The 26,985-nt window shown below is 43.9% G+C and overlaps 1 protein-coding gene across 1 annotated transcript in view; it reads right to left on the bottom strand.

The window, feature by feature from the left end:
* Positions 1 to 12,149: 12,149 nt before the first annotated feature.
* LOC126188386 (nephrin-like) overlaps positions 12,150 to 26,985 on the bottom strand; it is a 1,033,277-nt gene continuing 1,018,441 nt past the window's right edge. The window contains exons 12-13 of the mRNA XM_049929986.1: positions 17,378 to 17,610; positions 12,150 to 12,437 (exon numbers count right to left, since the gene is read on the bottom strand). Coding sequence (XP_049785943.1) covers positions 12,150 to 12,437; positions 17,378 to 17,610 — 521 coding nt within the window. The remainder of the gene's footprint in view (positions 12,438 to 17,377; positions 17,611 to 26,985) is intronic.

Consider the following 26,985-nt stretch of genomic DNA (forward strand, 5'->3'; position numbering starts at 1 on the left):
TTTTGATCTTCCGACTTGTCCTACGGCTAGCCCAGCAGTTGCTTTTCTTTGCGTGATTGTTTAGGGAACTTGTGACACAACTACCTTTCACTTACCTGTCCATTTCTAAACAGATGATTTTTCAGACTAGCCCACTGTCATTGGTCTGTAGCTTCCCTGCTGCATCTCTTTGTTAATCAGTTCTGTCCTGAGCTACGAAACATCTACTGTAAGAAAGGAAGTCCGACACCTGCGTATGATCAGTACATGAGTTACCAGCTAGGGAACGACGGTAGTCGATACGTCTCGAATGATAATTTATTCCATCTTTTGACACTCTGTCTTAATTCAGACACTCGCGAGGAGAGACGACAAAGAGCCCTGCTACAGCTGTTCACTCAACAAACATACGCTACAAACATGGGTGCCGAAATCTGGTGCTATCAGATATCGTAAATAAAAATCTCTTGCAAAGCTTCTCACGATAATACTTTGCAGAGTCCGTGTTTATTCCTAAAGAGAAGATTTTCGGTCTCAGAGACATCTTAACAAAAGACAACTTGTCCTCACCTTCATCAGGCAGACAACGCGTACTACACGCTGTTGCTGTCACTAATTCAGTTCGGAGTACTGCAATGTGGAATAGTGATGTGGTGAATACTATTAGAACTTTAAGCTGTAGTTGAAATTCTTCTAGCGCTTAGCTTAATTGAGAAACGGAAATTACGTAACTTATTTGGTATTTATTGGATCTTCCTTGCGGAAACAGAATTGCTAAAATTAATACTATTAGTAGCTTAAGAAGCTGTAACTGTCACTTGTAACTAAAGCCTTGGATTCCTCATTTCCCAATGACCACTCCTCTGATGGGAATCATGAATTGTATTGTTCTCCATTGAAGACCCCACGCCATTTTAATGAAGCGCGAGGTACATTGGTGGATAAAAATATGGAAATACAAAAAAAAAAAAACAACAAATTGCAACGCCTAACACGTTTAGGAAAATAGTTCTTTTTCGAAACCGTTTCCAGTTTTCTCACAAGACAGTCTTGTATGGTTTTCAAGGGAATCTTAGACGCCATTTACTTGAAACTAGTGGCAAGTCAGGAAACGATGATGGAGCTGAATACTGATTACGCACCATTGTCTCCAGGGCAGACTACAAAGACACACCAATATTAAGATCAGGGACTGTGGTGGCCAGGGCAGATTCGACAGTTCATACTCGTACAGGCAGAACCAGTCCTCAGCGATGCTAGGTGTGTTAACCGGGATCTTGTCGTCCAGGAACACAGTATCACCAGTGGCAACAAAGATTGTACCATGGTATTGACGTGATCAGCCAAAATGGTCACGTAATCGTTGGCAGTATTGCGACCTTACAGAGTAGCTTTGGGGCTCATTGAATACTAATGTTCGGCTGCCCAAATCATCACTCAAACTCCATTATGTTAGACTCTTGAGCTGTAAACTCAGCCGGAGGAGCCGCGCTGGGTAGCTGTGCTGTCTAGGGCGACTTGCCACGGTTAGCGCGGCTGCCACCGTCGACGGTTCGAGTCCTTCTTCGGGCATGGGTGTGTGTGTTGTCCTTAGCGTAAGGTAGTTAGATTAGGTAGTGTGTAAGCCTAGGGACCGATGACCTCAGCAGTTTGGTCCCATTGGAACTTACCACAAATTTCCAATAATTTTACCCAGAAGGTGGATACAGTATGAAAAAGACTCTGCCGGCCAAATGACTTTCTTCGTAGTCCCCTAGTCCCGGTTTTACGGCTTCGGCACCACGTTTTGCTGTTACGGGCATTTTCCTTACCGATATGTGTCTTTGGAATTCCAGCTCGCCCTATAATAGCCTCCTTATGGAGCTCCATCCGCGGTGGTTTAGTGCTCACAGGATTCGCAAGTGTGACTTCCAGATCTGCAGTTACTTTTGCCGCTCTCGTCATCTTAGTTTCCGTTATAATCCTCTTCATTGTCTGTCTGCTACAATAATACATTCTTTCACTCACGTTGTGACTTAGCGGTTGATTTTCTTCCGCTTTCCCTGTATGCCACGTAAGTGTTCAGTATGGTACCACTTGAAACACCAAACAGCTCTTCTGCCTTGTATACGGAAGCACCCACTATGATAGCACCAACAATTTTCCCACATTCCAATTTACTTAGCACCGACAAAATGCACTAACTACTATTCAAAATACGATTCCGACCTCGTCTGCCACTTGCGACACATTGAAGACATTTCGCAGGTGACGCCGGTCGGGATTAGCGGATGGTCCCGGCAGAGGTTCGACTCCTCCCTCTAGCATGAGTGTGTGTGTTTGTCCTTCGGATAATTAGTAGTGTGTAAGCTTAGGGACTGATGACCTTAGTAGTTAAGTCCATAGGATTTCACCCAAATTTGAACATTTTTTATCGCAGGTGGCATTCGTTGTCCGACACAACAGCGCTACCTGCAGGTTAGTCTAGCATCTGAATTTATATTCAAGCATGCATTTCGAACGGAGTTTCCATATTTCCGTATAATCCCTGTACGTATTTGGTTCAGATAACAAGCTCGACCTTATTATTATTTTAACGTTCGGGTACTCCACTCATTGTCATTCGCCTTTCTGACACATTTCATACAATATACACTACTGGCCATTAACATTGATACACCTAGATAGAATGCAGATGATAAACGGGTATTCATTGGACAAGTATTTTAAGCTACAACTGACATGTGATTACATTTTCACCCAGATCAACCACCTGTAATTGTAATAACGGCCTTGATACGCCTGGGCATTGAGTCAAACGGAGCTTGGATGGCATGTACAGGTACAGCTGCCCATACAGCTTCAAAAGGATACCACAGGTTCATGAAGAGTAGTGACTGGCGTATTGTGACGAGCCAGTTGCTCGGCCACCATTGACCAGACGTTTTCAGTTGGTGAGACATCTGGAGAATGTGCTGGCCAGGGTAGCAGTCGAACATTTCCTGTACCCAGAAAGGCCCGTACAGGACCTGCAACATGCGGTCGGGCATTATCCTGCTGAAATGTAGGTTTCGTAGGGATCGAATGAAGGGTAGAGCCACGGGTCGTAACACATCTGAAATGAAAGGTGCAGTCTTCAAAGTGCGTCATTGTGAAGAAGAGGAGATCGAGACGTGTAACCAATACCAGCACGCCGGGTGATACGCCAGTATGGCGATGACGAATACACACACGCTTCCAATGTGCGTTCACTGCGATGTCTCCAAACACAGATGCGACCATGATGATGCTGTAAACAGAACCTGGATTCATCTGAAAAAAAAAGACGTTTTGCCATTCGTGCACCAAGGTTCGTCGTTGAGTACACCATCGCAGGCGCTCCTGCCTGTGACGCAGCGTCAAGGTTAACCGCAGCCATGGTCTCCGAGCTGATAGTCCATGCTGTTGTAAACGTCGTCGAACTGTTCGTGCAGTTGGTTGTTGTCTTGCAAACGTCCCATCTGTTGACTCAGGGATCGAGACGTGGCTGCACGATCCGTTACAGCCATGGCGATAAGATGACTGTCATCTGGACCGCTAGTGATACGAGGCCGTTGGAATCCAGCACGGCATTCCATATTACCCTCCTGAACCCACAGATTCCATATTCTGCTAACAGTCATTGGATCTCGACCAACGCGAGCAGCAATGTCGCGATACGATAACCCGCAATCGCGATATGCTACAATCCGACCTTTATCAAGGTCGGAATCGTGATGGTATGCATTTCTCCTCCTTACACGAGGCATCACAACAACGTTTCACCAGTTCACCAGGCAACGCTGGTCAACTGTTGTTTGTGTATGAGAAATCAGTAGGAAACTTTCCTCATGTCAGCAAGCTGTAGGTGTCGCCACCGGTCGATCCTATCGTGCTGCACGTACTTGTTAGTACACGTTCCTTAGCTAAAAGAGATAATAGTGGTGAATTTTTTAGGCACTCAGTCGCTAATTATTCAGTGGCTAACAGGGCGGAGGCTGCTGATTACATTTGCCAAACAATTTCTGCCTTACAACGTACGTCTCTGCAGCTAGTCATCACGTGCAAGTACTGTGACTTTTCGGGAACTGTTATCCAGATAGTTCTTCTTATACGTTAGGTGGATTCAGCTCCTATGGACACTGCTCAACATATGTCTGATACGGAACAACGTGGCAGAGGAAAAAGCAATTTCTCACAATTGTCCTCTCAAGGCAGACCAAGAAACAGTAGTTATTTTTCTTGCTTTGCAGTCACCCTCCAGCTGAAATATGCTCTACTCTATTTTCAGTATGTATATAACTACCTGTTCAAAAATATTAGCTTTGCAACTAAAAGGAGAACAATGCTCTAGGTCGACTTTTGTCTTTAACGGGACACGCCGTAAGTGGATTAGGTTGGCACCACTAAAAGGTACCAAAAATAGCTGGAAAGTATACTGTAAAATATCAGAATAAGCTCACGTTGTTAAATACGTCATCCTTATAGCTTCGCATATACAGGGTGTCCAGGGAAGGAGTCACAATATCGGAATTAAATATTTCGAAAGTTAACGAGCATAATAAAAGGTATGTTTATTGTGAAAGCTGTAAGAATTTTATACAGACGTTATACAGAAGAATCGGAAAAGTTCTGAAAGCTGCTAACAGATGGCGCTGGCCGATGTACACCTTCTGGAATATCAGAAGATGTCAAATTAAACACCTTTCAGCCGTCAAATTTGAACCTTATTTATTTTGTAACTAGTTTCAGAGTTTTACTATGCCATGTTCAGGCCCCCGACTTGGCGTGTAGGGAGAATCTGCCACGGTTCTGATCAAAACAGGGGCCAGCCATACTGGTATTAGTAGATATTTGTTACAGGGATCACTTCAACCATCACCTGCAGACCGTTGGATCTAAGAGTCGGCAGATGATGTTTGAAGTGATCCCGGTAACAAATATCTACTAATACCAGTATTGCTGGCCCCTGTTTTGATCAGAACCGTTGTAGATTCTTCCTACACGTCAAGTCGGGGGCCTGAACGTGGCGTAGTAAAACTCTGAAACTAGTTACCAAATAAATAAATTTGAAATTTGACGGCTGAAAGGCGTTTAATTTGACATCCTCTATCGAAAAGTCTGGTCCAGAACCATCTCTAAAAAGATGAGCATAAAACTCGTCCCCTCCAAGCAGTTTTTGCAGGCACATCACAATATTGTCGAAATGTCTACCACTCGCACCACGCACACGGCGTAAACGAACAATGAAATTTGCAATCTCATCCTGTAGTGTCACAACGGAAATGGATTAAAATGCCACACAGATCACCGATTAAAGCTCGTCCAGCGTGGTGGGATGGTTCCGGTTGGCAGAAAACGGAGGCCAATCGATACCTGAGGTAGTAAATTTGCAATAAGCCAACGCACTGACTCTGTTCCCAAATTTATCGTCAAGATAGCGAAACACCTGTTCAGTGCGATGCGGTCTGTATGAACCATTCGGTACCTTGTCTATTCTCCAACGCTACCTGTGTGGCCACAAATTGTCCTCAAATTGCAATGTAACGTTTACCCACTATCCCTTCTCGCATGAAAAGATGGTCAATACAGCCTCTGCTGTATACGCAGCCCAAACGGTAACTTTGATAACTATTTCGAATGTATTAACTCCTCAGAGACTTCTATGGTGAAAGGAATACTTTATATCTTTAAACGAGTTCATAATGTGTGGACGGTTAAGCCATATTTGGCCAGTCATGCACCATCTGGAACACCCGAATTCAAATACCCCCCCCCCCCCCCCCGAATTCAAGAAGCTTTGTCACGATGAAACATGCGACATTTACGAATAAACTCAGTTTTTTTATGTCTTTACAATTTTCCCATTTTGAAAATGTAAATTTGTGTTAGTTTCCAGTAGCTTCTACATCAAAGTGTCTTCAACTTGTAACTGCTTTTTGATAATATTTCTGGAGAATTTCACTTCACATACTGGTTAATGGTGTATAGTAGAGTAACAGTATAACAAGTAAACTGTTATACACAGCATGTACATTTCCTTGAATGTAATACTTTCAAAATCTGAATAGAATATTTGTTCCCGGGTATATAACCATGTTGCACGTCGTACCTTTCAGGAGTAATTTTTGTAATTTCAAAAAAAGACTGCATCACACAAATGAAGTGAAGGCTATCATTTCAAAATATAATGAAAGAATGTTTCAAACTATTTTTACAGGGCTGGCTGGAGGCGAAAGTCTGAAAAGTGTACCAAGGTACAACAATTTTTAAGCCTCATCAAAGTATCTTACTTGGCAGCAATTCTTTGCACCCATTATAAGACGATTATCTGGCAATAATTGTTGAAGTGGAACTACGGGTAAGCAAACCTCCAGCCCGCCATCCACTCACAGCATAGCATCGAAGTTCACGGTTCGACTGCCTCCAGCAAAGGATCACTTGGAGGACGGAATGGCGAACCTTGGTCTTCAGTGATGAAAGCAGATTCTAACTGCACACAAGTGATGGTCTTTTTCGTGTACGAGTAGACGTAATCACGGTGAGTGCATTCGTGCAAGACACAACGTCCCACCCCAGGCCTTGTCCGCAGCTCGTGGTCGTACGGTAGCGTTCTCGCTTCCCACGCGCGGGTTACCGGGTTCGATTCCCGGCGGGGTCAGGGATTTTCTCTGCCTCGTGATGACTGGGTGTTGTGTGCTGTCCTTAGGTTAGTTACGTTTAAGTAGTTCTAAGTTCTAGGGGACTGATGACCATAGATGTTAAGTCCCATAGTGCTCAGAGCCATTTGAACCATTTGAACCCCAGGCCTTATGGTCAGGACTGCGATAAACTACACTACTGGCCATTAAAATTGTTACACCAACAAGAAATGCAGATGATAAATGGGTATTCATAGGACAAATATATTATACTACAACTTACATGTAGTTACAATTTCACGCAATTTGGGTGCATAGATCCAGAGAAATCAGTACCCAGAGCAACCACCTCTGGCCATAGTAACGGCTTTGATACGCCTGGGCATTGAGTCAAACAGAGCTTGGATAGTGTGTACAGGTACAGCTGCCCATGCAGCTTCAACACGATACCAAAGTTTATTAAGAGTAGTGATTTGCGTAATGTGACAAGCCAGTTGCTCGGTCACCATTGATCAGACGTTCTCAATTGGTGAGACATCAGGAGAATGTGCTGGCCAGGGCAGCAGTCGAACATTTTCTGTATCCAGAAAGGGCCGTACAGGACCTTCAACATGCGGTCGTGCATTATCCTGCTGAAATGTAGGGTTTCGCAGGGATCGAATGAAGTGTCGAGCCACGGGTCGTAACACATCTGAAATGAAACGTGCACTGTTCAAAGTGCCGTCAATGTGAAAAAGAGGGGACCGAGGCGTGTAACCAATGGCACCCCATACCATCACGCCGGGTGATACGCCAGTATGGCGATGACGAATACACACACGCTTCCAATGTGCGTTCACTGCGATGTCTCCAAAGACAGATGCGACCATCATGATGCTGTAAACAGAACCTGGATTCATCCGAAAAAATGACGTTTTGCCATTCGTGCACCCAGGTTCGTCGTTGAGTACATCATCGCAGGCGCTCTTGTCTGTGATGCAGCGTCAAGGGGAACCGCAGCCATGGTCTCCGAGTTGATAGCCCATGCTGCCGGAAACGTTGTCGAACTGTTCGTGCAGATGGTTGTGGTCTTGCAAACGTCCCCATCTGTTGACTCAGGGATCGAGACGTGGCTGCACGATCCGTTACAGCCATGCGGATAAGATGCCTGTCATCTCGAGTGCTAGTGATACGAGGCCGTGGGAATCCAGCACAGCGTTCCCTATTACCCTCGAGAACCCACCGATTCCATATTCTGCCAACGGTCATTGGATCTCGACCAACGCGAGCAGAAATGTCGTGATATGATAAACCGCAATCGCGATAGGCTGCAATCCGACCTTTATCATAGTTGGAAACGTGATGGTACGCATTTCTCCTCCTTACACGAGGCATCACAACAACGTTTCACCAGGCAACGTCGGTCAACTGCTGTTTGTGTATGAGAAATCGGTTGGAAACTTTCCTCATGTGAGCACGTTGTAGGTATCGCCACCGGCACCAGCCTTGTGTGATTGCTCTGAAAAGCTAATCATTTGCATATCACTGCATCTTCTTCCTGTCGGTTAAATTTCGCGTCTGTAGCACGTCATCGTCGTGGTGTAGCAATTGTAATGGCCTGTAGTGTACTATTCTCGTTCACCTTTGATGTCTCTGGAAGGCTTGGTACCTGGAGAAAGTTGTTACATTCTTTCCTTTGCCAATGTTGCAACAAAAAGGTGATTGTTGTACCCACAGGATAGTGCTAGCCCAGACGCTGCACGCTCATCGTGCTCTATAAGATGCGTAGCGACTTCCCTGAGCAATATAACTGACCAACGCGAGTCGTCAACCCCCAACTCTTACAAAACTACCTGCACATATCGAGCAGGTGTACTATAACATATCCCAGGACAGTATTCGCCATCTGTATGATCGAATGGATACCAGAGTCTAAGAGCCTGCATTTCCGCCTGCGGCGGCTACACTACGTATTAATTTCGGTGTTCCAGCTGGCTTCGATACCCGGGATTTCAGAACCGCTTGTGCTATCGACCTGTAAAAATAATCATTTCATTTACTCCATATTCACTTTTAAAACAACAAATTTTAAGTGAAATGCAAACTTCTAAATGGCTATAGTAATTTTTTTTTCCGGCAGTGTATATACAAAACTGAATTCTTTTGGAAGTGTGAGAACAAATACTAAAAACTACCGTTTGCCGTTCCTTTCTAAAATGTCAGAGGCTTTTTCTCTAGCTGAAACATTTTACAAAGTGAATAAGAGATAAGCTGAAGAATAAGAAGTCTCAAAATTCCAAGCTATACATTTGTCTTTCCATATTTGAAATAGTGTGTTTACTGTGTTAATGAAATCATTTATTACATTTAAAATTATATTGTCGTTTGAATAGATATATGAATTACGTAAAAAGTGATTACATTGATCCATTGAGGGAAATGTGCAAAGAAACAGTTATTTAATTGTAAGGAGTAACAAAAATACACAAAGTGTTTTTCTTACATGTCATGTTCTTTAAAGATATTTTAAACATTTATTAGTATGTTCAGTAACGAGTTCGTATCCTCTTCCTTGAGTTTTGAACAATTTGATTTACCATATATACAAACACCGAAAAAGTATTGTTATACCACAAAGAACAGGATACAAAAACAGTTCATTCACAAACATGAGTAGTTTACAAAAGGGCACTTGACTGTTTCTCAAAAAATTATTTCAGTTCATTCATTGTCTGTCACTGATAATGTCTGAGATATCATTGTTGCACACACTGTACGAAGGGTAGTTACACACAACCTGTTCTCACGTTTAAAAATGAGTAGTTTGTTTAGATTTGTGATGTATCATCCATTCTCCACGACAATGAAAATGCTAACGCGCCAAACTTCAAATGTCCATAAATTTACAGGAAAATCAAGGGCAGTCCCACGTAGATACTTACAGCAAAGAAATTCGTGAGCACAAACGTTTGTTATCATTTTATATCCATTTTCAGTAGTTGAAATTACCCTGTTTCTACCAAGATTTGACATGTTTCTATTCAAGACTTGTTTCACAATTTCTTACGAGCAAATGTACTCGTCATTGTGGGATTCAAAAACCAGAAGCTATATACAAACTTTCTGAGGACTTACACAATATCCATTTTTATTTTATCCTGTCAGAATATTATACAAGCAGTGCCTTCGTGGCAGATGTATGTTGCTCAAAATTTTAAATGTTCGTGGAAATCATACACTTACTTTGACTTTAATGAGCAACGTATGTAGTACCTTCTCGTGTACAGACAGCGGGAAAAGGCAAGCTGTTTCATGAATAGCAACAGGATCACAGTGTAAGACAACTGGGTTGTGTAGTTCAGACAAGAATTTAGAGTATTGCAGAGATACAGAAAAACTGTATGGATCTGTCTTGTTACTGGAAAATTTTGTTTCGATAATTACTGAAAAACCGCATGCTCAGTTAACAAAGTGAAACTGATTGAATTTCTGTGTTAATTTTCTATAAAGTTTCTTCATACGAAACTGCAAAAAACAACTAATATACAAAAGGGCCATGGTAATATTGTATTGGTTTCCTTTACTGTAGGTAGCGCGTTTTCCTCCGATTAAAGAATTTTACACAAGTTGCAATCGCCATTGCAAGAAAGCTCTTGTTTCTGCACAGGATATTGTTGTAAGGATTACAAATATGCAAAATCTGAGAGCTAGTTGCAACAAAGCCCGTGAGAGATAAATCGATATTTTTTCTCTTGATGACCCGTAACTAACAAATCGTCGAAGTGAGGGCACATAACACCATTCAGAATATAACAGCATCGCGTCGAGATAGTTCATCGTAAATATCTCATGAATTTACCAAAAAGTTAAGCGTTTGGTTTGAAGAGCATTCCGGACAATTCTAGCGTATCATTTGACTACGCTGATAACGATAGAGTTTAATACATCTCAACAAAATCTGCAGATTCCTTGGATCAGTGCGGTACCATCATAAGTAAATGATACCGTGCTTCACACCATCGACGTGCGTCTATTCAGTGCTACAAAACTGCAATGAAATGTTGTGGAACTCATATTATGGACTCTAATGTCGAGAAAATAGGGGTCAAAGTTCCTGATAATTCATTTTGTTTCAATTGAAATTCGCAAGAATTTTCTTAATGGTTACGTTACAAGAAAATAAAGATGGAAAATAGGTTTTTGCATATTTGTAGCCTCAAAAATCATAAATTCCTGCAAACATGAGGTCAGCCTGAGCACAAGCCGAAGGATCCTTCCGTCCACGTTGTGACAGAATGGCGACTGACTACGAAACTCAACTTCTAAAATTTAGAGACTGTCCTCATCCGACAGTGTGGAATAAAACAGATCAATAAAATACGTGACAGCAGCAACACTCCACAAGCTGTGCGCCTCACGTTATATAGGAGTGTAGGTGTGCATGTACAGTCACATAGATGCTGAATATCCCACCAGATACGTTACGCAGAACTAGGCTAACGCCGTGGGCTGCATGCCCTCTTGACTTACGGCACCAGCACTCAACTGTTCGGTGAGACTCGAAGAGCTATGTATCTAAACGACTGCTTCTCATAACGACCTATCTTTCCATGTGTATATTGTTGCACTCTGTCGGCCGGCAAGCTCAGAAGCAAGTATTGGAGTGTAGAATGTAGATGACAGAAATTCATATGTGGTTCTCACCTGGCTGCAGTGCGACAAAACGAGGGTGAATAACTGCGTATGACTTGGCATTTGTTACTGGAGATGACGCAAGAAGTGGGGCTGCCTTTACTCGACTATACGCACTTGCGACATCGCAGATGTCTCGGGCGCCACGTGATTAACTTACTCGCCACTAGAGCTCGCATCTCCTCGTGCTTTACCTACCCGCCGTGTTCCCTCTGCCGCTTGGTACGGCCATACGCATGGTCGGTCATGATCGGCGGGTCTTCGCACTAACGAAGACATGTTTGGGAACTGCAGCATGGTCAGATGTATGTATTCATGAAAAATGGGACACTATATAGACACGATTTCTGAGTTTTGCAAACATCACTCAGTGTACCTGCTGTGTTATGTACACGGTGTGATTGTATTTACGAATTTCTGTTCTCATATTAACACAGATTAATTCTTTTACCCAAATTAGCGATGTCTTCTCCCGAAGTTTTATCGTCCAGAGCTATAGACGTCGCTTCATGGTTATCCTGGGACGCGTGGTCTGTAGTCGGTAATTCGTATTTGCCGATACATGCTGGTTCACAGTTCAGACTTAGCGGAACGGTATAACTATTTAGTCCACTGTTTCAGGCATTGCAGAGCTATGTGTTCACTGCAGAGCTACATCATCCCTGAGTATACACTTGTGGTACAGTGGCATCAGAGAGCAACGTCGGCGATGTCGGGGTCCAGGTCGGCGGGGAGCTGGCGTGGCGAGCGCGGGTTGGCGGGTCGCAGCCTCCTGCTGGAGGTGGCGCCGGCGCGGGAGCGACGCCGCCCCCGGTCCGCCCCCGGGTCCCCCGGACCCGGGCCTCAGAGCTCGGCCTCCGGTCAGACGGTGCTCTCGCGCTTGTTGGCCACCGGCCCTGCCGCAGTGAGCTGCTCTGACGTCAGCAGGTGGACGGGGCTGGAGTAGAGATGACGCCGCGGAGGCACGGGGTAGCCGGCAGGCGTCGCCACCACCGACGACGCCGACGCCGGCACCGCCCCCGGCGACTGCCAGTGGCGAGGCAGCGTCGCAGAAGACATGTGCGCCATCACGCCGACCGGTGTGCCCGCGTGCTCTAGCGACGCGCCCGTGGTCTGCGCTGACGTGTGCAAGTCCTGCTCGGCTCCAGACTGCGAGGAACAGAAATAGGCCTAGGTATTAGTATTTACCTGCCAGAGAAAAAGCTACAAAATAGTATCTGTTCTTTCGAGTACAGTTACTATCTTCATATATACAGGGATGTAGGGATGTGAAATGATTGTAGGGATGTTACAGGGCAGGTTGTACTGAGACATAAATGTTAAGAAAGAAATTCGATACGTTGCCAATCGGGGCGTCGCGCGCTCACATTCAAATGGCCTGCCAGGGACGGTGTTGCCCAACGAGTGCTTTGTCTCGTTAGCTGAAACTTGAATGTACGAGCGCGACTTCCCGATTGGCTAACTTCAATGCTAAATAACTCGGAAACGGAGCAACGTATCGAATTTCTTTCTTAACATTTATGTCTCAGTGCAACCTGCCCTGTAACATCCCTACAAGCATTTCACACATTTTCTGACCACCCTGTGTAGTTTAAAGGCTACCCATCCGTTGAACTTCGTCTGTGCGAATGCGCACAGGTTGCCCGAACTCTTACGGACTGTTACGGGAATCGTCACCGTCGAATAGTGATTGGATGGGCAAATATCTATTAGGTATATTACGTATGTAGATTGTGGACAGTTGGGTATGTGTGTCTCATGGGAGGCGTGCAAGGGATAATTCCCTGCAGTCGCGCTATTCATCATTGTCCTCGGTGGCTCAGATGGATAGAGCGTCTGCCATGTAAGCAGGAAATCCTGGGTTCGAATGCCGGTCGGGCACACATTTTCAGCTGTTCCCATCGAGGTATATCAGCAACACCTGTCAACAGCTGAGGGTTTCAATGAATTACCATCTAGAAAAAAAAAATTGGGCTGAGTGGCCACAAGTCATAGAAAATGTTCTTCTTCGCTGGGCAAAGTCATAATATGACATATTCTTTATACAATGGACAAAATTAACTGCAAATTGTTTATTTCTTGAATTTAAATAATAGACGAGAGATTATGAAAGCAGACAATCAAGTCTTTACCTACACTTCAAAATCAAAAATGATCGAGTGAACATAAGCGATATAATTATGAAAATTCTGCATGGGATTCCAAAGGTCGAACCATGAATCTGTTGGAAGAACTGGAAATTTATGCACACACAAACAGATATCCGAATGACATCTCAAGGAACAGAGCGGTCTCAGACATAAAAATTATCTGTAGTAGAATGAGAAATGGGATAAAAGCAACAAGATAAACAGAAAATAATGGACAACATTAACATCACTCATCTACATAATACACAATATCTCTGACAAAAAACATCTGAGTACCTAAGATATATTTTACTTGTAAACATGAAGCATCAGCAGAACGATCTGTCATTTTACAAGTGTCAAAAAGCAACACAAAATTTCACTATATTGTTCCATAGGAAGTAAATAGTAAGTTGACAACATAGTACAAAAAAGAGCTTATGTTCACGATGATTTATGTAATGGGATAGCGATATGCAAGTATAAAGATGGCGCTAGTGTTGCGTACAGGAAATATAAAAGAGCGGAGCTATCATTCACACTCAGGTGACTCATGAGCAAAGCTTTCCTACGTTATTATGGCCCCACGATGGTAATTAAGAGACTTTGAAGGCGGAATGGTAGTTGGAGCTAGACGCTTGGGACATTGCACTTCGGGAATCGTCAGAGAATTCATTATACCGATATCCACAGTGACAAGAGTGTGCTGTGAATACCAAATTTCAATTATTGCCTCTCACCACGGGCACTGCAGTGGCAGACGACTTCGCTTAACGACCAGGAACAGCAGTGTTTGCGTAAAGTTGTGAGAGCTATCAGACAAGTAACAATGTGTAAGATAAATGCAGAAGTCAATATGGGACACACGACGAAAGTATCTCGACGCGAGTGACTTTGCTTACACCACGACACCGCCTGCAACGCAACTCCTAGGCCTGTGACCATATCGGTTGGATGCTAGACGATGGGAAAACCGTACCCTGGTCAGTTGGTAAGAGCTGATGACCGGATTCGAGTGTGGCGCAGACCATACGAAACCACGGTTCCAAATTGTTATCAAGGCACTGTGCTTGGTAGGTCCGCAGTGGTGTGGGCTGTGTTTTTACATGGAGTGGACTGTGTCTTCTGTTCAACTGAACCGACCATTGACCGGAAATTGCTATGTTCGGCTACCTGGAGTCCACGTGGAGCAATTCACGGGCTTCATGTGTTCCCAAACAATAATGGAATTCTTATGCATGACAATGGGCTATGTTACTGGGCCACAGTTGTTCGCGATTGGTTTGAAGAACATTCTGGACGATTCGAGCGAATGATTTGACTACGCTGATCCCCCGACATGAATCCCACAGAATATTTGTGGGACGTAATCGAGAGGTCAGTTCGGACAGCCGGCCGGTGAGGCCGAGCGGTTCTAGGCGCTTCCGTCTGGCACCGCGTGACCGCCACAGTCGCAGGTTCGAATCCTGTCTCAGGTATGGATGTGTGTGATGTCCTAAGGTTAGTTAGGTTTAAGTAGTTCTAAGTTCTAGGGGACTGTTGACCACAGATGTTAAGTCCCATAGTGCTCAGAGACATTTGAACCAAGATCTTGGAAACATCTTGGAAACATGATGATCCACACGTCATACAGCAGAAGCTACAGTTGTTCTTATGTTCTCGATTGTGAGTTCACGGAGGCTACATGCGTATGGAGAACACCTAATAAGTGCTCGATCGGATAAGCTCTGGGCCAAGCCGTGGTCATGAAGTTACCGGAGAGATAGCATCGACCATAAATAGCTACAGGAAACAGCTTATAAAGACTGAACTGGCTAAGATCGGATGATCTTAACTCTCTGTGGTGTTCATCTAGCCACCTGCGTCCAATAGAAGGGGTGTGAATGTCATATTGTTCTATACTAATATGCAGGTGGTCCACATAACGTATATCTGCAGCTGGTCTGTAGGATCTAGTTGCGTTCATGTAATCGTAGCCCAGACCTTGATTGAGCCGTCCCCTGCCTGGAAGCAACTTTGTTCACACACACAGTACTCATAGCTCCATAGATTGTACGCCAACCTCTCGTTTGGCCGTCAATTCGATAGAAGTGAAACCAGGATTCTTGTGGTCATACTACTTGCCGTCACAGTCCCCATCGTCCTATGTCGATGTCGTTGATGGTTTTTAGCTTTTTTCATTTTTCTCTTTAGATTTTCTTGACTGTGACAGAAATTCATTCTAGTTCGGTCGCCTAGTGTGTAGACTGTTTGCCGTTCCGTCGTCACGGACCGTTGCCCGGGGTACACCGTCTTGTAGGTCGTCTACACTTCGTACGACATAGCAAGAGAATGGAGGCAATACTGGTCGCTGAATAATCACCATCCTCTCATTACTGATTTTGATCCTTCGATACCGGTGGAAGGAATGCAAATGCCCAGAAGAACTTGGTGCAGACTTAATCGTGTGAGGATTGGTTGGTTGGTTTGGGGAAGGAGACCAGACAGCGTGGTCATCGGTCTCATCGGATTAGGGAAGTATTGGGAAGGAAGTCGGCCGTGCCCTTTCAGAGGAACCATCCCGGCATTTGCCAGAAGTGATTTAGGGAAATCACGGAAAACCTAAATCAGGATGGCCGGACGCGGGATTGAACCGTCGTCCTCCCGAATGCGAGTCCAGTGTCTAACCACTGCGCCACCCCGCTCGGTTTCGTGTGAAAACTAACCACGGCAGGTGTAAGGCCATTCACCACAAATGGAAACTCACTGATGACCCACGATGCCACTGCGGTGCAGAAGAACAAACAATCCCTCACCTGATCTTCGAATGTCCTGCGAGTAGGTTTGAAGGAGAATGGAGGGATATGATGTATGCTGCTCCACGTGTTGTTCAGTGGGTCACCTGCTTAGATGTGGACTTGTAATAGGCTGTCTCCCTAATCTTTCGCAAATTGTTGTTTGCAATCAATCATTTAATAATATATTTGTAATTCGATTATTATATTAGTTAATAGTATGTGTGCAATTTTACTCTGTAGATGCCATACGCTAAATAAAAATAAATCGCTTTTAGCCGTTGAGCCCAATATCGAAATATCATCGAAGTGAGCCGATAATCGGCTGCTGAAACGTATGTGGTTCGTTTGTCTCAGCGTTGTGCTGGTAGCTAGGTGTCCCTTCACCCTGCATTCAAATCGGAATTCACAGTGCACCAATCATTGCTCTGGGTCCACTCGAAGCGATGTGGTACCAATTCATCAAACACCTGCGGTCATCCTATGCGTCTGGAGACATTGCTTCTGAGATACTGAAGACCTACAAAAGACACTGTTGCCTCATAAACACGAATCCTTCTCTAATGTCTGATGTGTTATAACAGACGTGTCTGGCACTTTTTATCACGTGTTCAAAGTCGGTTTACGCGAGAGGTAACACACTGACCAGGTATCTTGTCCAAACTCGTGACATACGCCGCATGGAGCTGCGACGTGCGTCGTCACACTCGGCACAGTTACTAGTGGAACAGTCCCTCCGGGAGTTTTGACTCTACAGCTTCCATACAACATAACGTACGCCCAGATATATGAATGGTCAGCGTGACGGATTGCCGTACTGCGGTCCCGGGTTCTATTCCCGGCTGGGTCGGGGATTTTCTCCTCTCAGGGACTGAGTATTGTGCTGGATTCCTCATCATTTCATCCCCATAAGGTTCGCAAGTCGCCCAATGGGGTGTCGAATGTAATAAGACCTGTACCAAGGCGGCCTTACCTGTCCCGCAATGGGCCTCTCGGCCAATGACGCCAAACGCTCATTTCCATTTCCAAGGATGTAGGCTGCAGTGGGTACTTGGAGATGAAGAAGCTTGCACAGGATAGAGTAGCATGGAGAGATGTATCAAACCAGTCTCCGGACTGAAGACCACAACAACAACAACAACAAGATAACTGGAATACGGACGTAATTCACGGAGGGCACACTCACGTGCATCATCGGCGGGCTGACTGGGGCCAGCTCCCTGAGAGGCAGGCCGTTGCGCAGGGTACAGTAGCTGCCGTACGGCCCGCCCCCACCTGGTCCCGGCCCCGTGACGGCCCTCTGCGGCTGCTTCTGCATCCGCCCGCGGCTCGGCGACATCACACCCGTCGAGGAGCCTTCAATCGTTGATATGTTTTGGTGACAGGATGCCAGGAAGTCAGCGTGCTCGTCGTGTTCCACTGAAAAACAGCACTGATTGCAAAAGCTACCAGGGGAGAGGCACAGTACATAAAATTCAGTTAACCGTTTTGCTGTCAGAGAGCAGTGTCATCAAATCAAATTAATCATTGCTACCGCTCTATAGCCCTGCGCAGTTGTACATTCAAACTTTTGGAACGAGTCCTCCCAACCAGAATAGCACCGTTCGTCGAGGCTGCTACCCCTGCTGAACAAGCCGGCTTCAGACAAGGACTCAGCTGCACCGACCACGTTCTTGCCCTAACTACCCATATTGAAGCAATTTTCCAAGGCCATCGGAAATCAACAGCTGTCCTCAACGACCTGACAGCTGCGTATGACACTGGCTCTGAGCACTATGGGACTTAACATCAATGGTCATCAGTCCCCTAGAACTTAAAACTACTTAAACCTAACTAACCTAAGGACAGCACATTACACCCAGCCATCACGAGGCAGAGAAAATCCGCGTATGACACTGTCTGGCGACAGAGACAGATCTACAAGCTATTGCTAGTTGTACAAAGTCGAGAAATTGTGTATCTAATCTCCAGCATGCTTAGTAAAAGGCTATTTGAAATGTTTCTAGGCAGCTCTAAAATCCACAAACTGAAACTAAATAATGGACTACCACAGGGATCTGTTTTAGACCCATCACTATTCAATTCATACATTAATGATTTACCAACTACAATATCAACTAAATTCATCAATGCTGATGACGTCGCACTGGTAGCACAGAGCAGTAATTTCGAAGACGGTGAACGGATTCTTACGGAGGATATGGAGAAGACGTCAACTTTCTTTAAGAACTGGAGATTGATCCCAAGCACATCAAAAAGTCTCTTGTTTCCATCTAGCTAATCGTGCTGCGAACTACAAACCAAGGGTTCTGCTCAATGGATAAACGTTGAGGCACAATCCTTTACCAAAATATCTCGGAATCACTCTAGATGGAAACCTGAGCTACAAAGAGCAAATCACCAAGCCTTCTCATACAGTTGCTGCGAGGAACAACATACTGCATCAGCTCAGTGGCACCACCTGGGGAACCTCTGCTGACTGCCTCCGTTTAACTTGCATCAGTCTTGCGTACTGCGGTGCTGAGTACTGTGCACCTGTCAGGTTGGAATGTGTACATGTGAAGAAGGCAGACACAAAACTTAACGACACAATGCGCTGCATCAATGGTTCCATCAAATCAACCCCATGCCACTGGTTACCTGTACTGAGTCACATCCCTCCATTTCACTTAAGGCGGAAACAAGCTCTACTGAGGGAGGCCAAGAAAATCTCTGCATCACCTTTACCATTGCACCAGGAATTCTGTCATCCGTCACAGCAACGATTGTGATCAAGAAGACCAGCAAGTGTTACTGCAGGACAACTCATCGAGGATGGTTTTGATCTAAATGAAAGCTGGAAGCATGAATGGTCAACAAAAACAATGGGAACACGAGCCCATCACCTTGATCCCACAAAGGAGCAAAAAGGTTTTGACCTACCGAGGAAACTTTGGTGCAGCCTCCACAGGCTAAGGATTGGACATGGTTGTTGTAGCTACTTCAGGTACAAATGGGGATGGATCAGTTCACCAACGTGTGAATGTAATCAAGAAGAGCAGACAATTGAACATTTAGTCCAACGCTGTCCACTTCATTCATACCCTGGAATTTCCGATGACTTGCTCACTCTCACACCCAGATTAATTAACTGGTTGAAAAACACGGACTCTAAGGTTTAATCTTGTCTTATATCAGATGCATATTGTATAAAATCACCTGTCTTATATCAACTGTATATTGTATAAAATCACCGTTCGATTAAATAAATAAAATAAAAATCAGTGTTTACTGTAGCGATAGAACAGAAAGAAGTCATCAACCGAGTTCGTACGTGATCAGGGAAATACTGCAGCAATACTGACTTTCAGATATTTAATAACTCTCGTAAGAGGCAGAAAAGTAAGGTTCTTCCTTTTTCCTTTTTCATAATACTTGTAAGAGACAAAAAACACGGTACATTTTTTTTACACTTGTGATCTCACCGTTCTGATGCGGAACGCCACGGCTGCGTCTCCTGTAGCAACGTGTTCATCTGACAAGGATACCATGAGACCTATTAATCACAGATTTTGATGGGTCGTAGAGAGACCTCAATGGCGGACTTTCACGTGATGGCCCCCCATTTCCGAGAAAATTGATATTGAGGATTCGTGCAAACTTCCTATACGCAAAGGTAATCGTGTTTCCACACAGTGAGCGTAGAGCAGGGGCTAAGGTTCACGGTTACCACGCTGGCGGCATGGGTTCAGATCCCACCCGTGTAACTTATTTCTTTTTTTGGTCATCAGTCTACTGACTGGTTTGCTGCGGCCCGCCACGAATACCTTTCCTGTGCTAACCTCTTCATCTCAGAGTAGCACTTGCAACCTACGTCCTCAATTATTTGCTTGACGTATTCCAATCTCTGTCTTCCTCTACAGTTTTTGCCCTCTACAGCTCCCTCTAGTACCGTGGTAGTCATTCCCTCATGTCTTAGCAGATGTCCTATCATCCTGTCCCTTCTCCTTATCAGTGTTTTCCACATATTCCTTTCCTCTCCGATTCTGCGTAGAACCTCCTCATTCCTTACCTTATCAGTCCACCTAGTTTTCAACATTCGTCTATAGCACCACATCTCAAATGCTTCGATTCTCTTCTGTTCCGGTTTTCCCACAGTCCATGTATCACTACCATACGATGCTGTACTCCAGACGTACATCCTCAGAAATTTCTTCCTCAAATTAAGGCTGGTATTTGATATTAGTAGACTTCTCTTGGCCAGAAATGACTTTTTTGCCATAGCGAGTCTGCTCTTGATGTCCTCCTTGCTCCGTCCGTCATTGGTTATTTTACTGCCTAGGTAGGAGAATTCCTTAACTTCATTGACTTCGTGACCATCAATCCTGATGTTAAGTTTCTCGCTGTTCTCATTTCTACTACTTCTCTTTACCTTCGTCTTTCTCCGATTTACTCTCAAATCATACTGTGTACTCATTAGACTGTTCATTCCGTTCAGCAGATCATTTAATTCTTCTTCACTTTCACTCAGGATAGCAATGTCATCAGCGAATCGTATCATTGATATCCTTTCACCTTGTATTTTAATTCCACTCCTGAACCTTTCTTTTATTTCCATCATTGCTTCATCAATGTACAGATTGAAGAGTAGGGGCGAAAGGCTACAGCCTTGTCTCACATCCTTCTTAATACGAGCACATCGTTCTTGATCGTCCACTCTTAATATTCCCTCCTGGTTGTTGTACATATTGTATATGACCCGTCTCTCCCTATAGCTTACCCCCACTTTTTTCAGAATCTCGAACAGCTTGCACCATTTTATATTATCGAACGCTTTTTCCAGGTTGACAAATCCTATGAAAGTGTCTTGATTTTTCTTTAGCCTTGCTTCCATTATTAGCCGTAACGTCAGAGCTGCCTCTCTCGTCCCTTTACTTTTCCTAAAGCCAAACTCATCGTCACCTAGCGCATTCTCAATTTTCTTTTCCATTCTTCTGTATATTATTCTTGTAAGCAGCTTCGATGCATGAGCCGTTAAGCTGATGTGCGATAATTCTCGCACTTGACAGCTCTTGCCGTCTTCGGAATTGTGTGGATGATGCTTTTCCGAAAGTCAGATGGTATATCGCTAGACTCGTATATTATACACACCAACGTGAATAGTCGTTTTGTTGCCACTTCCCCCAATGATTTTAGAAATTCTGATGGAATGTTATCTATCTATCCCTTCTGCCTTATTTGACCGTAAGTCCTCCAAAGCTCTTTTAATTTCCGATTCTAATACTGGATCCCCTATCTCTTCTAAATCGACTCCTGTTTCTTCTGCTATCACATCAGACAAATCTTCACCCTCATAGAGGCTTTCAATGTATTCTTTCCACCTATCTGCTCTCTCCTCTGTTTTAACAGAAAAATTCCCGTTGCACTCTTAATGTTACCACCGTTGCTTTTAATGTCACCAAAGGTTGTTTTCACTTTCCTGTATGCTGAGCCTGTCCTTCCGACAATCATATCTTATTCGATGTCTTCACATTTTTCCTGCAGCCTTTCCATCTTAGCTTCCCTGCACTTCCTATTTATTTCATTCCTCAGCGACTTGTATTTCTGTATTCCTGATTTTTCCCAGAACATGTTTGTACTTCCTCCTTTCATCAATCAACTGAAGTATTTCTTCTGTTACCCATGGTTTCTTCGCAGCTACCTTCTTTGTACCTATGTTTTCCTTCCCAACTTCTGTGATGGCCCTTTTTGGAGATGTCCATTCCTCTTCAACAGTACTGCCTACTGCGCTATTCCTTATTGCTGTATCTATAGCGTTAGAGATCTTCAAACGTATCTCGTCATTCCTTAGTACTTCCGTATACCCCTTCTTTGCGTAATGATTGTTCCTGACTAATGTCTTGAACTTCAGCCTACTCTTCATCACTACTATATTGTGATCTGAGTCTATATCTGCTCCTGGGTACGCCTTACAACACAGTATCTGATTTCGGAATCTCTGTCTGACCATGACGTAATCTAATTGAAATCTTCCCGTATCTCCCGGTCTTTTCCAAGTATACCTCCTCCTCTTGTGATTCTTGATCAGGGTATTCGCTATTACAAGCTGAAACTTGTTACAGAACTCAATTAGTCTTTCTCCTCTTTCATTCCATGCCCCAAGCCCATATTCTCCTGTAACCTTTTCTTCTACTCCTTCCCCTACAACTGCATTCCAGTCGCCCATGACTATTAGATTTTCCTCCCACTTTACATACTGCATCACCCTTTCAATATCCTCATACACTTTCTCTATCTGTTCATCTTCTGTTTGCGACGTCGGCATGTATACCTGAACTATCGTTGTCGGTGTTGGTCTGCTGTCAATTCTGATTAGAACATCCCGGTCACTGAACTGTTCACAGTAACACACCCTCTGCCATACCTTCCTATTCATAACGAATCGTACACCTGTTATACCATTTTCTGCAGCTGTTGATATTACCCGATACTCATCTGACCAGAAATCCTAGTCTTCCTTCCACTTCACTTCACTGACCCCTACTATATCTAGATTGAGCCTTTGCATTTCCCTTTTCAGATTATCTAGTTTCTCTACCACGTTCAAGCTTCTGACATTCCACACCCCGACTCGTAGAACGTTATCCTTTCGTTGATTATTCAGTCTTTTTCTCATGGTAACCTCTCCCTTGGCAGCCCCCTTCCGGAGATCCGAATGGGGGACTATTCCGGAATCTTTTGCCAATGGAGAGATCATCATGACACTTCTTCAAATACAGGCCACATGTTCTGTGGATACACGTTACGTGTCTTTAATGCAGTGGTTTCCATTGCCTTCTGCATCCTCATGTCGTTGATCATTACTGATTCTTCCGTCTTTAGGGGCAATTTCCCACCCCTAGGACAAGAGTGTGCCCTGAACCTCTATCCGTTCCTCTGCCCTCATTGACAAGGCCGTTGGCAGAATGCGGCTGACTTCTTATGCCGGAAGTCTTCGGCCGCCAATGCTGATTATTTATCAAAATTTAGGCAGTGGCGAGGATCGAACCCGGGACCGAAGACGTTTTGATTATGAATTAAAGACGCTACCCTCTATTTTATCGTACAGAATGTCCTGAAGTAGTGTATGTCACACAAAATAATTCAAAAATAGCGTTTTTCTGCGAATAGTGATCTCATTAATAAACGAATCGTTACAGAAAACTTTATTAAAATGTGTTTTCCGTTTGCTGCGGTATAGTTGCAGAATCGTCTTACTCGCTATCGCTTGCGCCGCTCGCTGTGCTGGAACAGAAATTACTGATAGGATTTCTCGCAGAAGCAACTGAAATACAAATTCGTTGACATGAATTTATGAAGTCACTGCCTTGTAACCACGCGAAATTTTCAGAAGCGACACTAGAAAGACGATTCAGTTAAATGGAGAAGAGGTAATTCTGTCTTTGATAAACTTAGATACGTACCACGCCATTGCTGTGAAAGTGGGGCACAAAAATGATAAAGAATCAAAGATGGTATCTCTCGGGAGTCTTCCCTCGAAGCGACTTCTCTATTACTCTTCAGCAAGTAGGAAGCATTTTCACTTTATCCGTGTCAATTTTAACGTTTCCGCCGGTCAGGGTGTCCGAGCGGTTCTACGCACTACGTCTAGAACCGCGCAACCGCTGCGGTCGCAGGTTTGAATCCTGCCTCGGGAATGGATGTGTGTGATGTCCTTAGGTTAGTTAGGTTTAAGTAGTTCTAAGTTGTAGGGGACTGATGACCTCAGAAGTTAAGTCAGATAGTGCTCAGAGCCAATTTTATTCAAACTTTTCTGTAAAAATAAACATCAAGGGGCAATATGGATTATATTTGGGTGTAAAAATTATTACGTTGTAGGTACATGCGCGTCTTTCATCTACAAAGATTTGGCAGTAAAATGTCTGATTAGTTTACCCTTCCCACTAACCAATGATAATTAATGTAAAGTACGAGGGACATTCGGGAAGTAAGGTCCGATCGACCGCGAAATGGAAACAACAGTGAAAATCCGATGAAACTTAGCACAGCTTTGGTGGGCAGTGTCTCTAGTATGCCCGTTGATCCCATCAGGTCGCTCTTTTCAGTTTTCAGTGCACAGTGAGTACGTAAAGATGCCTAGAAAAAAGTGTCTCCTGCCAAGCGTGAGGGTCTGGTGAGAGATATCGCCTGAAAATATTCAGCCCACATAACATGTCATGCGTTTACTTCCTCATGACAGTCCTCTCCCGCACTCTGCAGGGACAATGAAAATGCTTCGCGCGGGATTAGCGGTCTAAGGCGCTGAAGTCACGGACTGTGTGGCTGGTACCGGCCGAGGTTCGAGTCCTCCCTCGGACATGGGTGTGTGTGTTTGTCCTTAGGATAATTCAGTTTAAGTAGTGTGTAAGCTTAGGGACTGTGACCTTATTTCTCTGCCTCGTGATGACTAGGTGTTGTGTGATGTCCATAGGTTAGTTAGGTTTAAGTAGATCTAAGTTCTAGGGGACTGATGACCATAGATGTTAAGTCCCATAGTGCTCAGAGCCATTTGAACCATTTTTTGTGACCATAGCAGTTAAGTCCCAAAAGATTTCACACACATTTGAACATTTTTTGAATGAAAATGCTCCTGCAACTTTTTCGAATGGAAGTGTTTGGTTGCCAACAACACAGCTCGTAAATGGCTCCCACTGAGTTTCGTTTCTGCTCACATGAACCGCTGGCTATGAAGACAATACTTTGGCTCAGATAACGAGCTGCAGACGAGCGTAGAGATCTGGCAGCAAACACAGGTGACTGCCCTCTATGAGAGGGCATTCGAAAGTTGGCACAACACTGACAAATGTCTAAGTCTAAGCGGTGACTATGTAGAGAAGCAGATGGAAGGTCTAGCTAACTGTTTCAAATAAAACATTTTTGAACTTCACAGTGGTTTCCATTTCGCGACCGATCGCACTTTACTTTCCGAATAGCCCTCGTAATTTTCCTTATCCCACGTGTGGAACAATGACACATTTTAACTCCCGATGGTAAAGGTTCACAGACATGTAGAATTTTTCACAGGAAATCATTTTTGCCGTTGACCGAAGAAATTATTTATTTCACTGTCGCCCTTTCATGTGGTACCGCAGAAGACTTTGCTTCAGCACATGTCAGACTTTAAAGTCTGACATGCTCCGAAGCGATGTCTTTTGGAGTATCACATGAAAACGGACCAAAGGCAGTCAACGAAGAAAATGATGTCCTTTAAAAAAGACATATTTTAAATAGTGTTTGTGCATGTTACTATAACATTTTTTTTTAAATTTTTGAGTCAATCTGTCAACTCTAATTTGAACATTCTGGAAAATTTCCGAATAATTTTTAGATGTATGAGAAAACGTGAGGGAATATCTTTCCTGACGGTGAGACTGTCTTCCACCAAGTGGGTCTGTAGCAAACATGATGAGTTCTTGCTACCGGTGCCGTCTGAGTGCGATATCAAAATTCTTGAAGTTTGTACAATTCCAGAACTTAACAATGGATACTGAACTTTTTATTTCATTCTGCTAGTGATGGGCAAAAATGGCTCTGAGCACTATGGGACTTAACTTCTGAGGTCATCAGTCCCCTAGAACTTAGAACTACTTAAACCTAACTAACCTAAGGACATCACACACACCAATGCCCGAGGCAGAATTCGAACCTGCGACCGTAGCGGTCCCGCGGTTCCAGACTGTAGCGTCTAGAACCGCTCGGCCACTTCGGCCGGCCTGCTAGTGATGGCCTTAGATTTTTAAGTTCTTCCATTATGTTAAACGAAAGTGATTTGAGCACGGTATGCACTATTTCAAAATGGTTCCAGTTGTTCTCAGTGGCTGTTTCTGTTGGATGGTCTCTAAATGCTGACTGTTAATGTTACAAGTAAAAATCGGGCGGTTCAGATTTACATTTCCATGCTTATGAGGAGACAGTGGCAGCGGCCATAACCCTATTACCCTGAAAATTTTTTCATTGGAGAAGAGTCGAAATATACGAACATGTATTCCGGATTATTCGTTGATACTCGACCATTTCTGAGAAAACAACCTTGAAAGTTTTAGACGTAATTTAGAGGTCTCTTTGCGATCAATGTTCTCAGCCCGAACTGAGCACACGGGCTAGTGTCATGGCTTCTCGGTTTTGCGTAGTGTGGTCGGGACCTGTTTTATTGTTTCATTTATATAGTCATGTCCGTAGTACGAAGTAAGGGGACACAAGGGCGTTATATTAATTGTAAAATTGCAACTCGGTTTCAAAGTATTTGTTATATATTTATAATAAAATATACGAGTGTATGGCATTTTCACTGGTTACAATCTTTTTAAATTGTCATATTTGTATATTTCGTTCTTACTTCAGTCGTTAATTATTATATTATATTCTCAATTTTATTACCTTGGATTATAGCGATCGTAGAAAAATTCGAAACATAGAAATTCGGAGAACAACAAGCTTCACGCAAAGTCAGGTTTGCTACAGCGACGTTTGTTCGTGTGAATCACACTCGGGAAAAAAACGTCGTTAACAGTGCTGAAGATTCATGCGTTGGCAATACTTTCGCGGCAACCGTGCACAATGGATCACTTTTCTGTAAACAGGCGGTTGCAATTGATAACAAAGCAAGATACACCACAGGAATTTCACTGAAATCAGTTTCAAATAATCTGTTCACTCACAAACATACGAATTATACAGCTGACCGGGTCCAAGTACACTGAACCGCCAAAGAAACTGGTATAAGGATGTATATTCAAATACAGAGATATGTAAACAGGAGGAATATGGCGCTGAAGT

The sequence above is a fragment of the Schistocerca cancellata genome, chromosome 5, assembly GCF_023864275.1.
Source record: "Schistocerca cancellata isolate TAMUIC-IGC-003103 chromosome 5, iqSchCanc2.1, whole genome shotgun sequence".
Taxonomy (NCBI): Eukaryota; Metazoa; Arthropoda; class Insecta; order Orthoptera; family Acrididae; genus Schistocerca; species Schistocerca cancellata.